The sequence below is a fragment of the Thermobia domestica genome, chromosome 15 (assembly GCF_964235325.1).
Source record: "Thermobia domestica chromosome 15, izTheDome1.hap1.1, whole genome shotgun sequence".
Taxonomy (NCBI): domain Eukaryota; kingdom Metazoa; phylum Arthropoda; class Insecta; order Zygentoma; family Lepismatidae; genus Thermobia; species Thermobia domestica.
This window is the reverse complement of record NC_137468.1, coordinates 114,822,766-114,837,883: the sequence shown is the minus strand read 5'-3', so window position 1 is coordinate 114,837,883 and position 15,118 is coordinate 114,822,766. Positions and strand designations below refer to the sequence as shown.

General features: G+C 30.3%; 1 protein-coding gene across 6 annotated transcripts in view; it reads right to left on the bottom strand.

Moving 5' to 3' along the window:
* The window catches only part of LOC145671208 (zinc finger protein rotund-like), a 679,398-nt gene that overhangs the window by 36,137 nt on the left and 628,143 nt on the right, over window positions 1-15,118 (bottom strand). For 5 of the 6 annotated variants that reach the window (XM_081740069.1, XM_081740070.1, XM_081740073.1 and 2 more), the window contains one exon: window positions 2,047-2,142. The exons of the other annotated variant lie outside the window; for it this stretch is intronic. In XM_081740069.1, coding sequence (XP_081596195.1) covers window positions 2,047-2,142 — 96 coding nt within the window. The remainder of the gene's footprint in view (window positions 1-2,046; window positions 2,143-15,118) is intronic. 6 annotated transcript variants of the gene reach the window in all.

The following is a 15,118-nucleotide window of genomic DNA, read 5'->3' as shown; positions in this document are numbered from 1 at the left end:
CGAAATTTGACTTAGAAATACAACAGATATATTCCTAGTATTCTCAAGCGATTTGATAGACCACATTGTAATTTCCAATATTTCTATTAAGTACAGAATTTGTTTCATTATATTTTTTTCTTAGTTGCTAGTTTAAAGATCGACTCAAAACCTACACTGTAGATGCTATTCTTTTTTTCAATGATTTGGAATGATAGTTTATCCGTTTAAAAACAATAATTGCTTATTATAATAAGAAAGCTAATGTAGCTTTAAATAAATTCTTAAGTTCTCATAGCTATATCACAGAGTATTAGAAAAGTAAGGGAGAATAATACTTTTTTTTTAATTTTACAATTTTGATGGTAATTTAGATTTATTTTAAATCTTGTGACATTCAACGAAACTAAAATCTGCAGCAAATAGTGGATTTCCTCCTTATCACACAATATTTTTAGTTTTATTATTATTAAATAGTTAATTGCACTATTACAGCTACGGACATGCAATATTATTAAAAATATTAATGAATTTATTGGTGGATTGAAGAGTTATGAACTTATTTTCTGAACACTTAGATGCATAACTAAGAGATATTCCTCCAAAGGAATTTAATAGCTCTTAATGGAGTATGTTGACTACATTACGAATAAGTCAGTATAACTAATTATATCCTTTTCGTTTCTCTATTAAACAAAATTTTTGTTTATTATGTTTATGGCACATGATGGTCTAGAAAACAATGTTTATTTGTTTGGAGTTTAACGTCTTTTACAGCATCCAGGATTTTAGGAGACGTAGATACTACATTTTAGTGCAGAATTCAAACTACATGTATTACACCGGGGATCAAACTAGATCTATCACACTAATATACAAAGTGATAGCCATCTAGTGACAAGGGGCCTCTAATTTGAGGAACAGAACCTACAGTAATAGATACAAAATTTTGAAATTCTGCAGGATAAAATGAAATTTTCATCAAAACTTAAAATACTATAATGGATGAAAACTGTAACTTGTACTTAATTCGTCATTAGTAAAGTCTTTCAAGGTAAATAATAATAATAATAATAATAATAATAATAATAATAATAATAATAATAATAATAATAATAATAATAATAATAATAATAATAATAATAATAATAATGGAAATGTTTTTCAAAAATATTACATGCTTTCATCTTTAGAATAATTCTATTTCCACTCCATATAACTAATAATGCTCGTTTTATATACTATTATTACTATTATGTTTATTGTCCATACTTCTGAAAAATAAATTATTTTTGTTTAGTTCTCTTGTGAAATTTGTAAATCAAGTTTTCAATAATATACAACAAGTAATAATTTGATATTAGATCATGAGTCTTTACAACATAAACCTATGCAAAACAACTACACTTAAAACACAACATATAAATATCTTGTCTACAACATCAACCTACTTAATTTCTACTAAAACCTAAAGAACTGTTCGCTGACTGAACCACAAAAATCTGACAAATGAAATATTAATGTTTGACAGTTCATTAAAATTATTAGAATTAGAAAATGTTGAAAGTTTAAAGAATTATTTTATTTAAATGAACTATATTTTCAATCAACATTGACCTCATTAAAGTATAACTACGAAAGAAGAAATGAATTTGAAATCTTCATTAAAAACAAATAACTTAATCTTTTTTAATACCTGAACTATAATTAATAACTTGTAAATGACTACCTATAAATATATTTTTGAATAAAAAAGATTAAAAAAATAGGATAACGTGCACACAAAAGATAACATTATCTAAATATAAGTTTAACATATTTTTAAAAGATCTAAGCCTATGAAAAATATAGCGAAAATTTACATAAGTACATTTTGTTGAAAAATAAAATTGAAAGCGTAATGAAATAATATATTAAAAGATAACAAGTCCATTTTACAAAATGAAAACACAGAATAACTTAATAAATACGATGAATGATGAGGAATAAGATGGAGACTTCGACGATGACCAAACAGCCCAATGATGTGAAATTGGTGTTTTCTGTCTTGCAGATGGGGATTCTCACCTCTGATGTGCCTGTGCTGGGTTCGAATCCTTGCCAGGGAAGCGTGTCTCCGGTGTAGTACTTGGCCCAAGTGGCAGACCTCTTCCGACCGCGAACCTGCCATAAAAGGGGTAACGTGTCAGAATACATCCCGGCCAAAAAATTTTAAAAAGGGGGAAATTGAAAAAAGTAATTATTTACAAAGAACGGAATATTATAGACTCCCACACCAATACTTTACAGAGTGACCGAGAACTAAGTGATCCCGAAGTTCAATACAAATTACAGTGATATGAATAATTGGATTGCACACTTTAATCCTTTCTAGATATCGTAATGAAATGTCTTTTAAATGCTACATATAAAAGGTATGTTATCGAATTATAGAAAAGAAACTGGACAGAATGAATTTTAATACTACTTTGTGCTGATTTTTGAAATATTATATACGATATTAGTAACTAAAGATTTTAATTTCTTGGTTATTGTTAACAGCCCAAATGCTTATAATTGTGTATATATTAACATTGTGGGAAATTGCTTCCAATTCTGGTTAAACTTCCACAAACAATACAGTAAATCGAATAAGAAAATTGCACGCTATTGGATCTCAAATTTAATTTGAAAAGTAAAATCAGATAGTTTTATATTGCAAACTTATACGAAATGCATATAAGTGAGAGTTATATTATTTAGCTCGAAGAAAATTAAGAAAAACCGTTCATAGGTAGCTCAAAATTTAAATGGAATAATAGATGATATTTTGAATGGATAAGATAATAATTCTGTCAATAAAAATGAAGTTCGTATCTACAATTAAAAGACATTTCATTCGTGAATGAACTCATACTAAATTGCACAACTGCACAAACCAAATCATTCCCAAAACACTGTAACTTGTATTAAAATATTCAGGTTCGACTTTACTTTCAAACACTCTGTACAGTATAGAAAAAACTAATTAAAGCAAACAATTAAATTTTAAATTAAGCAAAATCTGAATTTGAGCGGGCACTCCGCTACTAAAGTGAATTTAATATGAAGGAGTCTTTAAACTTAAGTTCGTACATTACTAATGAGTAAAACATTGATAAACAATTAAACAAAGCTGGCAAGGATTACAACAAAACCCAAAGACACAGATTATACAAAACAGATCTTAAAATTATAGTACAAAGAATAAACATATGTCTGAATATTGTAGTTTACACACAAGTTAAAGATCTTGTTGCTCATAATTACTTATATTTTTCAACCTTTAACTATATTGCAATATATTATAACTTTAAACTAATTAGATTTTTAAAAGAACTGCCATACACTATAAATGTCTAATGGACAATAAAAATACATTTTAATAATTAGAAATTAATAAAATTGCATGAAAATATCAAAATGAAGCAGTACTTATACATATATAAATGTGAATATAAATTAAATCAAATGCACAAAGATGGAAGGTTCGATTCGTGATAAGGGCACTTCAATTTTTAGGGTTGTATCTACGACTGTAGGTTCTGTTATTTTATATTTATAAAGAAACGAAAGTAAATCAGTTATATAAACCCGTTTATACTTATAAGCAGTACGTTTCTACTTCTAAAAGTAAAAATAAAACATGTTCGTTCACAATCGTAAAATAAAGTTTGACTACGTTGTGTATTACTTGTTTGTATGGAGTTCGATAAGATAACCGAGCAACAATAATAAAGATATTTTTTGATCTTCTTTGACTCTGAATTAAGCATGAATATTTTAATATAATGTCATTGTTCAACAGTTTTTGAATAAGTTACAAAATAGTCTTTTCAATATACAATGAAAAGAACTTGACGATTCATTCAATATATAGATATCATTAGTCAAATTTTGTTCCAGCTTAGAACTCTTTGTAAAAATAATCAATTAAATAATCAAGATACTTTTCTTTAAGAGAATAAAATAACTCCGAATATTATTAAGTATACTCCAACCGAACAAATAAATAAATAAATAAATAAATAAATAAATGCATAGCACAGTAATCTCCTGTTACCTCTGAGCTTTTTGATTGAATCTAACTTCTTGAATATAAGATATCAAGGAATCGTACGTCAAAGGAATATTAATATTGACGTGTGCAAATGAAGATTCGTTTTTTTTTTTTTTTTTTTTCAATAATTATCGTATACGTAGTAACCCAAATTCTAAGTCTCAATCCATCCCTTCACTCCAGTTCCCTAATTTCCAGTTGTTTTTATATATCCTTATCCTTAATCCAGAAGGAAAAGTATATTGGCCACGCTAGATTTATTTCACTCGTCTAATGATCCTACCTAACTCTGCTAGCAAATCAGACAAATTCGGACAGAATACACACATACGACATTATTTTAAACGAAGAAGACCAATTTTCAACTTAGTGAACGATAAGTCAATAAATTTTCTGTGTGAAATGACTGAATACAAAATGTATTACCAAAAATGTTCATATTGATTGAATTGATTTGACGATTTATCTTAAAATTTGTATTTGCGGATAAGCGTTAGCTACTAATTAGTGTAAAAAGTATTTCAAGGTTTTACTATAGACATAGCCTACTTAAAAGTATTTCCAATGTAATGGCAAGCTACTATTGAAAATAATAACATACCTTGTTTTAAAAGAAATGCTCGTTTCGACTAACAAGTTTGTTGATTATTTACAAAAAAGAAAAAAAAATATTCATTAATGTAATAATCTATGAAATAGATATCGATGCAACACAAAGACAATTTGAAATTAATGTAAATAGCCAAAAGTTTTTGGATGATCGGGTTTGTTAGTCACTTGGTCGCGAAGGGGTACACTAGAATATTTTCACAATATCTCAATGATGATTGACCAAAATCAGATTACATTTACGTGTTTCATAACAACACGACTGAGTACTTTATTGAAGACCTACTACATCGTAGCTTCACAACGTAGAAGATAGTAAAGTTAATCTGTATTTCTAGCTTGAAATTAGGTAAAATACGAAAGAAACAAATATCGCTATACTAACTTGAAATGTTTGTAGCAAAATATGTTTCTTAAATATAATGTCTGGTTGCATATAGAGTTTAGTGCTGCAACATTTACCTTACTTCAACGTTAAAATCTACAGCATGGCACAATGACAACTTCAGAAAAACAAAAGTGAAAAATCTATTTTAGGACCAAACGACAATGGACACTCTTTCAAATGGTGACTCATTCTATACTACCCAATGAATTAAGAAATCTCTAAGTTCCTTACGCAGAAACAAAAGCCCTATTGGATCTTACTCATCACCAAACCACAGTTTAGGCTTGTTATTCACGTCGCTATGATCCATCTTAATATTGCATTGATATTGATTAAAATTTTTCAACTAATTTTGTTTGTGAAATAAAACACACACATACAAATACCGTCAGTTGGAAATTTTCAACTTAAGTTCTTTATGAAATAAAATAAGACAACAAATTTAAGTCATAATTTGACCAAGAAAAAATAAACTGTAACATCTTGATTTGACCGAATATGCATAATGAAAAATACAACGGTTTTTAAAGTCTATTGAAATATACAACTGTTTTCAAGTCTACTAAAACTAAAGTCTTTCAGGAAGTTTTGGCTTCCATAAAATTCAATAGAACAAAGAAGAAGACGACGAAGAAGACAAAATCTGTTATTCTATCAAACTACGTATATTAAAAAAAAAGTACAAATATAAGTTAATAAAGAAAGTGTGTAATATATATATATATAATATATATTACACACTTCCTTTATTAACTTATAAATATATTTAAGTACAGTGACAAAATCTTGTTTACAAGCTTCCTTCAACTAGTTATTCATTCAGAAATCCATTTGCTGCCTTTTTCTTTAAATGCATGTTCATTCATGTCACTACTACTCTTTCCCTGTATTCTTTTTTACCCTATATTATTTGTCAATGAATACCGTGTAAAGCATAGATTGCGGAACCAAACAGGAATTGCGGAAGGAAATAAAAAGTAAAAGTAAAAAAATAAGAAAGAAAAGAAAAGAAAATGCAAGAAGCGTGAAACCCTGTATTACCAGTAGAGAGAAAAAAAATGATAGACAAGTTCTTTTTTTCTTTCGCATCCCACATCAGCCACAGTAATTTTTTCTTTACTACACGATGTGTAAATGCACACAATGTTTACTTATAACGAAAAATGTTAAATACAAAACAAACTTGATTAAAAAATGCACTGTGAATAGCATAATGTGAATGCACTGTGAATTCACTTTTTAATACCTTTCTCAAGAACCTGCCTTCTTGACATGATAGGAAGTCAAGAGTACCTTACCTTAATTGGCGTGTGCGAAGGGATATATCTGCGTAATGAGTAATGAAGTGATAAGTACTTAGTTTTTGTATGTGTGTATTTCTAATTCTAACTCCTAATCTATCCCTTCATTTGAAATTCTACCTTTGCTCGACTGGAATGTGACTCTGATTAGCTACGGTAAGTACGATTAGCCCGTTTCGCTCGCTGGTCTTCATTGTTAGTGTGCGCACTTTTAATGCAGAAGGTCCCAGCTCTAATTTCCAGAGGAGAAACTTAATATTGGTACGCTACGCTCTACGATGGTTCCGTCTTATATAGCCTCGCAGTTGAGAAAGGATTCTAAATTCCAACAAACCGACCAACGGGAAGTAAATTATATAATGCTTACCAACAACCAGAGTGCTAAGACGAATAATAATAATAATAATAATAATAATAATAATAATAATAATAATAATAATAATAATAATAATAATAATAATAATAATAATAATACAGAAACTTGTTTTTTTTAATGCTTTACAAAATAATACTTTTTCTCACTACAATGCTCAATGAGAAAGAAAAGGTACAATTCTTGGAAAACTAATATTTCAAATATTAGTCTCATTGGCTGGCTATATATCATCATAAATACAATTTTCAGTAATTTCTGTGTAATAAGTAAAAAAAATAAAAAAATAAAAAAAATAAAATAATAATAATAATAATAATAATAATAATAATAATAATAATAATAATAATAATAATAATAATAATAATAATAATAATAATAATAATAATAATAATAATAATAATAATAATAATAATAGCAAAGTTTCATATGTGGGGATCATGCAAGTTTTAAACTGTGGAAATCGTGATAAGTGATGTTAAATGAAGCTGTTTGGATTAGATTACGTGTACATTTCCGTTTTTATCAAAGGATAATTAATAATCGTTCTAATATCGAAGGGGACGTTTGCAATATCGAATTCAGAAAATATTCTCGCAAAGTTAACAACTTTATGTTGATTTAAGTACATGTTTTGAATTAAGAAACACATTTTTTACTTCTTTACTTTTTGTTCTTTTTAACCTTATCTTGAGAAGAGACGAAAAATTTTTATTTTTAAAATGATTCATTCCTTTTAAGTATCATTAGAATATTAGTACAAGGTATTATTAATAAAATATTATATTGTAAACTGAGATTTAATCCTTCCCTTGTTCCTTCAAGATAATGAGTAAGCTATTGTCAGAGAAATATATGCACGAACTCGAAATCGAGTTAATAGATACTGGAAGTAATACAAGTATTGCTCTTTCCTGTTAGTTGTGCTTACTCTGATATTGTGAACGTTGTACTCGCATCAATTTATCAATAGTATTATTAGATAAAATAGCTGAGAGCATTCATGAAAAATAACATGAGTGAAACGTAATTACTTAATTAACTTACTTACAATGAATTACTAATTAACGTTAACACTGAATTTCGGTACACTAAAAATAAATGTTATTACTTAAAAATATATAAATTATAAATATTTCAACCTTAACTCCCTTGCCCTTGTTATAATAACTAAAAACATATTTTGCTTTTCATTTTTTTTCTCACGTTACAACAAACGGTATGTCGATCTGCTGATGACCATGAGAATTTCCCTTTCGGTTTGTTGACAATGAGTTTCTTTTGCTATTCCGACAGCTACACGTTACTCCCTTCACGCGCGTGCACACACACACATACACGTGTGGATAGATAGATAGACATAATGTAAATGTGTGTACAATCCAAGAGTCCGTGAGGAATGGTTCTTTTTGCAGGATCTTGCGGCCCAAGGATAAAAGATATTTTGCTTCTCACGGGAATAGTAAGATAGATATAACTAAACATGAATATAAAATGTATATTTATAACTACAATACTCAGGATATATATAGTATTTAGGTTGCAGGAACTACATTATCTTATAGAATTGTTTGAAATTTTACATTTCATATAGATGCATTATATGTAAATTTAAATAGCAAATATATATAGAATATGATCAAGGAAGGGGCTAAACCATACTTTGCCGTTTTATCCCGTGTAAAGCAGAATTGAAGTCCATTTTATCCAGTGTATACCTGAGCGTCAAGGGGGGGGCTATAGTTCCACTGTATATATATATATATATATATATATATATATATATATATATATATATATATATATATATATATATATATATATATATTCGTAAATTTCGTGTAACTTCGTAAATTTCACTTTATGTTCGTTTCTTGAGAACTTTTGAGAACTTCTGTACATAAATATTTCATTATGACATCGCAAGTATTCTGCCATCGCTGGCAGATAACTTGCCGAAAATGGAATTTCATAATGCCCGCATTTCTGCTCTGTAGATATAATCCAATACTCCACACTAAACATCTTTTTGCAGCAGCCACACATAATCACTTCATAGCTACCTTATAATGTAAGAAATGTAGCTAAGCTTTTGCAGTTTTTACACAAGGGCTAAGTTCTAAGCCTCTCCAAGCGACTTGAAGCCCTTTTTCCTATTAGCAACAATATTATAGTTTTAAAATTGAATATTGTATATTTGGAATGATGCACAATTAAAATTTGTTTGCTCTGATTTCTGTAACAAACTTTCTGAATCGAGAATCATAAGATAAATTTGTACTTTTCAACATTTAGCATAATCACGTTAGCATAATCAATATATGAAGAGTAACGATTATCTTACTTGTCATAATGGAAGATGAGAATGATTTCTTCTTTATACTTTTCAATAAGTAATATAAATAGCTCAATCAATTAAAATGAAAATCAATCAAATTCTATATGAAATTTTGAAATAGAGTCAATAATTATAAGCAAGAAATCTAAAAAAGTGATCATGAGTTCACCTATCACTTCTAATATTACCTTCCTCTTTCTTCAAAATTTAATAACTAGTGAGTGATTACAGTACAATTAGCAAAACTGTTTACTTAAAACACATTTTGTTAGTTATACAAACAATTCACAATGTTGGAATCCCCCGCTTCCTACCATCCACCATACGAAAAAAAAAAAAAAAAAGTTAAAGTTAAACAAAGCGTAAAAGATATCTGGAAATCTCCTTTCTTCTCTAGGTATTCTATACCAAAAAACACCGTGATTATATGTTTATTATTATTATTTTTAGATCTATCCGTTTATTGAAGTTTAGCGTTTCTTTTCAGCACCAAAGCTATATAAGACATTGACCCTCAGTGAAGGTGGAATCTACATAATCGTAATGCGTTAAAATTTTAATGCTCTCCCTCCATAAAGCGAATTCCGGAGCACGTGTACCACGGCGTACATGCTAGCCACGAGGCCAGCAGGCAGGGATTATTATATTATCTCAATATAGATTATAGAAACGTGTATCAACTTAGGTGAAATATTCAATTCTCACAATATTTTTATAAACTGATTTGTTTCATGTCATTTTTCCGATTTATTAGTAAACTTTTGTTCATAGCATTAACACAGATATACAAAATTTGTTTTCGTGAACTGAACTCACGTTATTATGACTACAATTAGCATTTTACTTGCTGAGAATGGAGAATATGCTGAACAGAAACGCTACATTTGAACCCCCCTCCACCACACATACTTAATTGTACGATTCAATAAAGTCAATATGAATAATCTATTTTCTTCAAGATGATTCATTTTCATTTAAATACCCTGTGTATGTAAAAGTATTATTTAATGATGATGGACAATGTAAAAATATTTAGAATTACAATTTCGAAATTCATCAATGATTTTGCTCTGTTTCCTTGGTGATGGCTTTTAGGCAAAACCTTACTTGCTTATTCAGATTTACTTGCAAGAGGTTATATTGCTTATTTAAAGTGCGTGGGACAATATCTTAGACATGTATTGTATATTGCCTAACCAAATCTCTTAAGTCAATTTTTGTTTTGCACGTCAAGAATTCCATATTCATTAGTTATTGCACTGTCTGTCTTTTTCATAATATCTTGTTTGAGTATTTTTCAGGTCCTAGTCCACTTACCCTACATGGCTGGGTCAATCACCAAAAGTGTCTAGTGTATGTCCTCTGTGGTATCAAAACACATGTAAAATTGAAAATTAAGGTGCTGGAGTAAAGAGATAATGAATTTGGATTACCGGTAGCTATAGGATGAATTTGTATCCTTGTATACAAGAATTGATTAGTTAAATCTTCTTTATATAGATAGTCACTTACACAATAATATTCCTCCAATGTAAACATTCTGATTTCTTATAATGTGAAGAAGGAATGACAGACTTGAATAAAAAAAAAAGTGCCCATTCACCACGAAGAAGTTTAACGACCAATAAATAACAAGTCCAAAAATATGTCCCTTACTGAAATGTAAAATACAAAGAAAGTGCAAAGTTAATTGATATCAAGCAATAAAAACTTCACAAGAACTCTAATAGCTTAATCTGATTCTGGAAGTATAAGCGATAAATAAATAAATAAATAAATAAATAAAAATTAACAATTAAAATAATTAAACAATAACCAACAACAACCGATAAGACAATCAAATCCTTGAAAACATAATTAAATCTCACTTTCTAAGTGTATTATTTGAAGTAGTTGATAGTTATCAATGACTAATACCTAAGCATATTAACGGAAACTCAGTAACGACTGTTTTCACAAGTCACAGTAAGTTTATTATTTTCTTTTTGCCTTTTTCAAAACCTAGTTTTCTCCTTCACAAAGTTCTTGTATGTCATTTCTCTCAACAAGTTGATTTAGATTTTCGTGACATGACAATCTGACATGTCTCCACCCTGGACAAGAACAATTGAAATTCGTTACATACAGCCTTGTGCACGCTTCAATAGATATAGTCATCTTTCATTGACAGGATATAGCCACAACCAAGAATGCGTAGTGCTATAAGCAATAATAAAATATCTACATCTTACAGTGCTGCATTAGTTATTTGTGCTGCCATATTTGGATATTAAGATCAAGAATGTAATATTACAACATAATTGTTTGAAATTAACAGCACTTTTTCTTCAAGTTATTTTTAAAGAGGGAAAACAAATTAAATTCCTAAGAAAGATTAGAGGAATAAAAAGTGACATGTCTGAACATGCGTCAATCCCGTGCCCGCCCTTCTCATTCAAATTGCTTAAGAAATCATTAACTTCTCTGATGATGAAGCTTTTGAAATCCACTAAAGGGGCCGCGGTGCTCAGTTGTAGAGTGTTCACCTCCAGTGCATGGGGTCTTAGTTCGATCTCAGTTCGCGTCAAGTGAGCTTTGTGGTGGACAAACACCATGTGTGTGGGTTTTCTCGGGGTTCTTCCGTTTACTCCCACTTTCTTCATTCCACCATTTCATTCATTTCTCATTATCACCGTCTCCTTTAGCCTAGCCGGCATAACCGTGGGACGTAAAACTTAAAGATTTGAAATCCATCAATCTCACATTGGAGTATTGCAAAATATTCTTTGAACGATCGAAAGGTATATTTCAAAAATTATTACATTAAAATAATATTCGTTACAATGAGTGAGTGGCTCGGGGGAATACAATGTTAACTGACATTTCTAAATTTCGAGTAAACTGGAAAAGAAAAATCAACACTTTCCTGCAATGCAATGCAATGACACATACCATAAAGCTTCCCCTGCCATCTATAGGTACATTTTCCAAATTAAAATACCTAATAACTAAATTATACCGCAAGTAGTGTTTACCACTGTTTTCCCCCGAGCTGGTCAATTTGTTCATTCAAAGTAATTTTAACAGCAGTACTTGATTTAGCTCCGAAATGTCATATTATTGAGTTTGTTAATTTCTTAGTTTAAAGGTGAAATAACGAAAGTGCAAGGTAACGGGAGAACCCAGAGATATCAAAGCACAGTCCAAGTCAGTCCACCTTAAAGTCCACTTGGTGTGAACTGGGATCGAATCAGAGAGCCTATGCACCAGAGGCGAGCGCTCTACCACTAAGCCACCAAAGTGTCATTATTGAATTGTATTACATATCGTTAGAAAGCTTATGTTTTCCAAGCACGATGTAAAGTTTATATTTCTTGTCTTATCTTGGTGTCAAGAATCACCTCTCAAACGTTGTCGATGTTGTTTTGAAACACCCTGTATATATCCTAAATAATTCCCTCTGGCAACAATGTCAGAGTAAAGCTATGAGCTCCAAGTGAACATACAATGAGCATTTTGTACTAAAAAATGTTATCGAATTCGACTAAATAAGAAGAACGGAAAAAGTTTTCAACTTTACTACTTCTTTATGGAATCGTCAATATGTAGTGTAAGTACTAATTTTTATTTGAATGCTCCGTTCAGCTTCTAATTATCGTGTTATATTTTACTCAGAAACTCGATGAACTCTAATTTAGAAATCAGTATTTTATATTTATTACCTGCTATTTCTAAAAAGATTTTTTTGTTGTGGTACTTTGCTCCAATCTCTTTCCTCTAATCGACGTCTCTTGTTACATTTTCTATATTATGGGATAGATGGAATTGGCTTTTTTTTTTAAATTTAGTTAGTTTCACATTCCACGGTTGTGCACCAAGGGTAAGGGAGACGGAGATGATGAGACAGATGATATTGGTGAAATTAAAGAAGTGGGAGGAAACAGAAGAACCCCGATAAAATCTACGTGCACGGTCTTAATTAGTATACGAATTCATAGTACAGAAAATATATTTGTTGTATTTATATTGGGTACCCCACTAAGTTTTATCAAATTTTGATCCTACGAAAACGATCACCGTGATTATATGTTTATTATTATTATTTTTAGATCTATCCGTTTATTGAAGTTTAGCGTTTCTTTTCAGCACCAAAGCTATATAAGACATTGACCCTCAGTGAAGGTCTGCTGACTGGAATATCAGAAATAGTCCCCAATCAGCAAGCAATGATCCCGATTAGTTTGGATTGGATCAGATTTTGTTTCTGAGGCAATAAACTTTCGAAACTCTTAAGCCAAAGAGTTTATATTTGTTCTTGTTATCGGTAGTTTTCATGCTATTATCTCTGAATCAACTATTCTTGTGAAATCAATGTGTCTTCCCTCATTCATATCGTAGAAATGTTAGATAATATTGCATTCAGGCTATACCCTCTATCCTGTTCCGTACGTAGCGAACGTAAACACTGGAGACTTACAAACTGAAACGAAAGACGGTAATATTGTTAACATTTCAGGAATCATTTTAACTAAATTACTTCTTTTCTTTTTTGTGTCTGTATTATTATTATACGCTTTATATGCGTAACATCCAAGCAATAGATGTTAATTATGAGGAAATAACCTGAACAGAAGAAATTACGGGAAATCTCCTCTGCCTATCAGAACAAAACGGAAGAGATTAAGATTTTGAAGGTAAGGAAACTGAGTACGTGATTATCATACATTAATTTTATCCGAAGATAAAGAACCGTGAAGGACAGCTAAACTTTTCAACATATGGTAATGAGAGTTCGAGGTAAATACAACAAAAAGAAGAGATATTTTACAAGTGTTAATACATTCTAATTCTAGTTATAAAAATGATCATGTTCTACGCAATAATGCTACGAAAAAGGCATGTAAAAGGTACTACACGATATTAAGAAAATAGTCTGGTAATATGTTTGCAGTAATTACCATATATATAAAGAGGTTTTATCACACTATAATCTGCAAACAGCAGAGTCCATTTTGTTTATTACAGTACATGCATGTTCTGTAGGTATAAATAAAATTAAAATTCAGGTAGCTGCACCAAGACTATCACAAAAGATCATCATAAGCGGAATGGTAGTAAATGTATTGACACTCTGATATAGGTTATCTAAAAGTCGCGAATTGTTCAATAAATTAGAAGTGTTATGAGACAAATTCTTGACAGTGACTGTTGAATTTACTTTGTTCTCTTTATATCTTGAAATACTTTCAAGAAATTTTATACGACAAACTGCGAGTTTGAGGACATAATCTAAGTTCGTCGTTGTAATATACAGTGCCGTTTTTCCTGAAGTTGTCGGGTTCGATTCCCGACGGGAGCTCATGTGGTTCGGATTCCACGTTAATCAGTAGGTCCACGTCTCATATAGCCTCGCTGCTGAACGGGACGTTAAACTCAAAATCAACTCAATCAACTCTCCTGAAGTTGTATACAATGCGTTTCTAGACACACTTTTATCTCAAAATAAGCTGAAGGTAAGATCATATTTGCATATATGATTGGTTGATTTGGAGTTTACTTTTTTTTTTTAGCACCGGGGATGCATGAGACAGACCTACAGCTTACTATGGGATTCGAACCATATGAACTATCACCGGAACTCGGAACTCGGGTTCCGGAGGCCGAAGAAAATAAGATAAAGAAAGCGAGTCCTGACTTAGTTTTCTTGGGAATTTATCTAATCTGAACGCTACACTTAATACATGTCTTGTTTTCCCTAACAGATACACTGTCTATAAGAGAATGTTGTCCCCCAGGGTTGAGGTAGAGGATTTAATTTAGACAAGCCAGGTAAATAAAATAATAGGAGTCACTATGTATGATGACAATCCAGAACGCGAGAACTGAAATTTGTCTTGTATTTGCATCTTACTTAAAACGCCTGTTTATTTCAAGAGTGACAAAACTCAACATTCCTAACTTCTCAGGAGAAGCGTTTGAAAGTCTTGAAACACATTGAAAAAGACTTGGCGCAAGAATGACACAACTGCTTTCTAACGCCCAGTTTTGGAAGCACATCTGTGATTTAAAAATA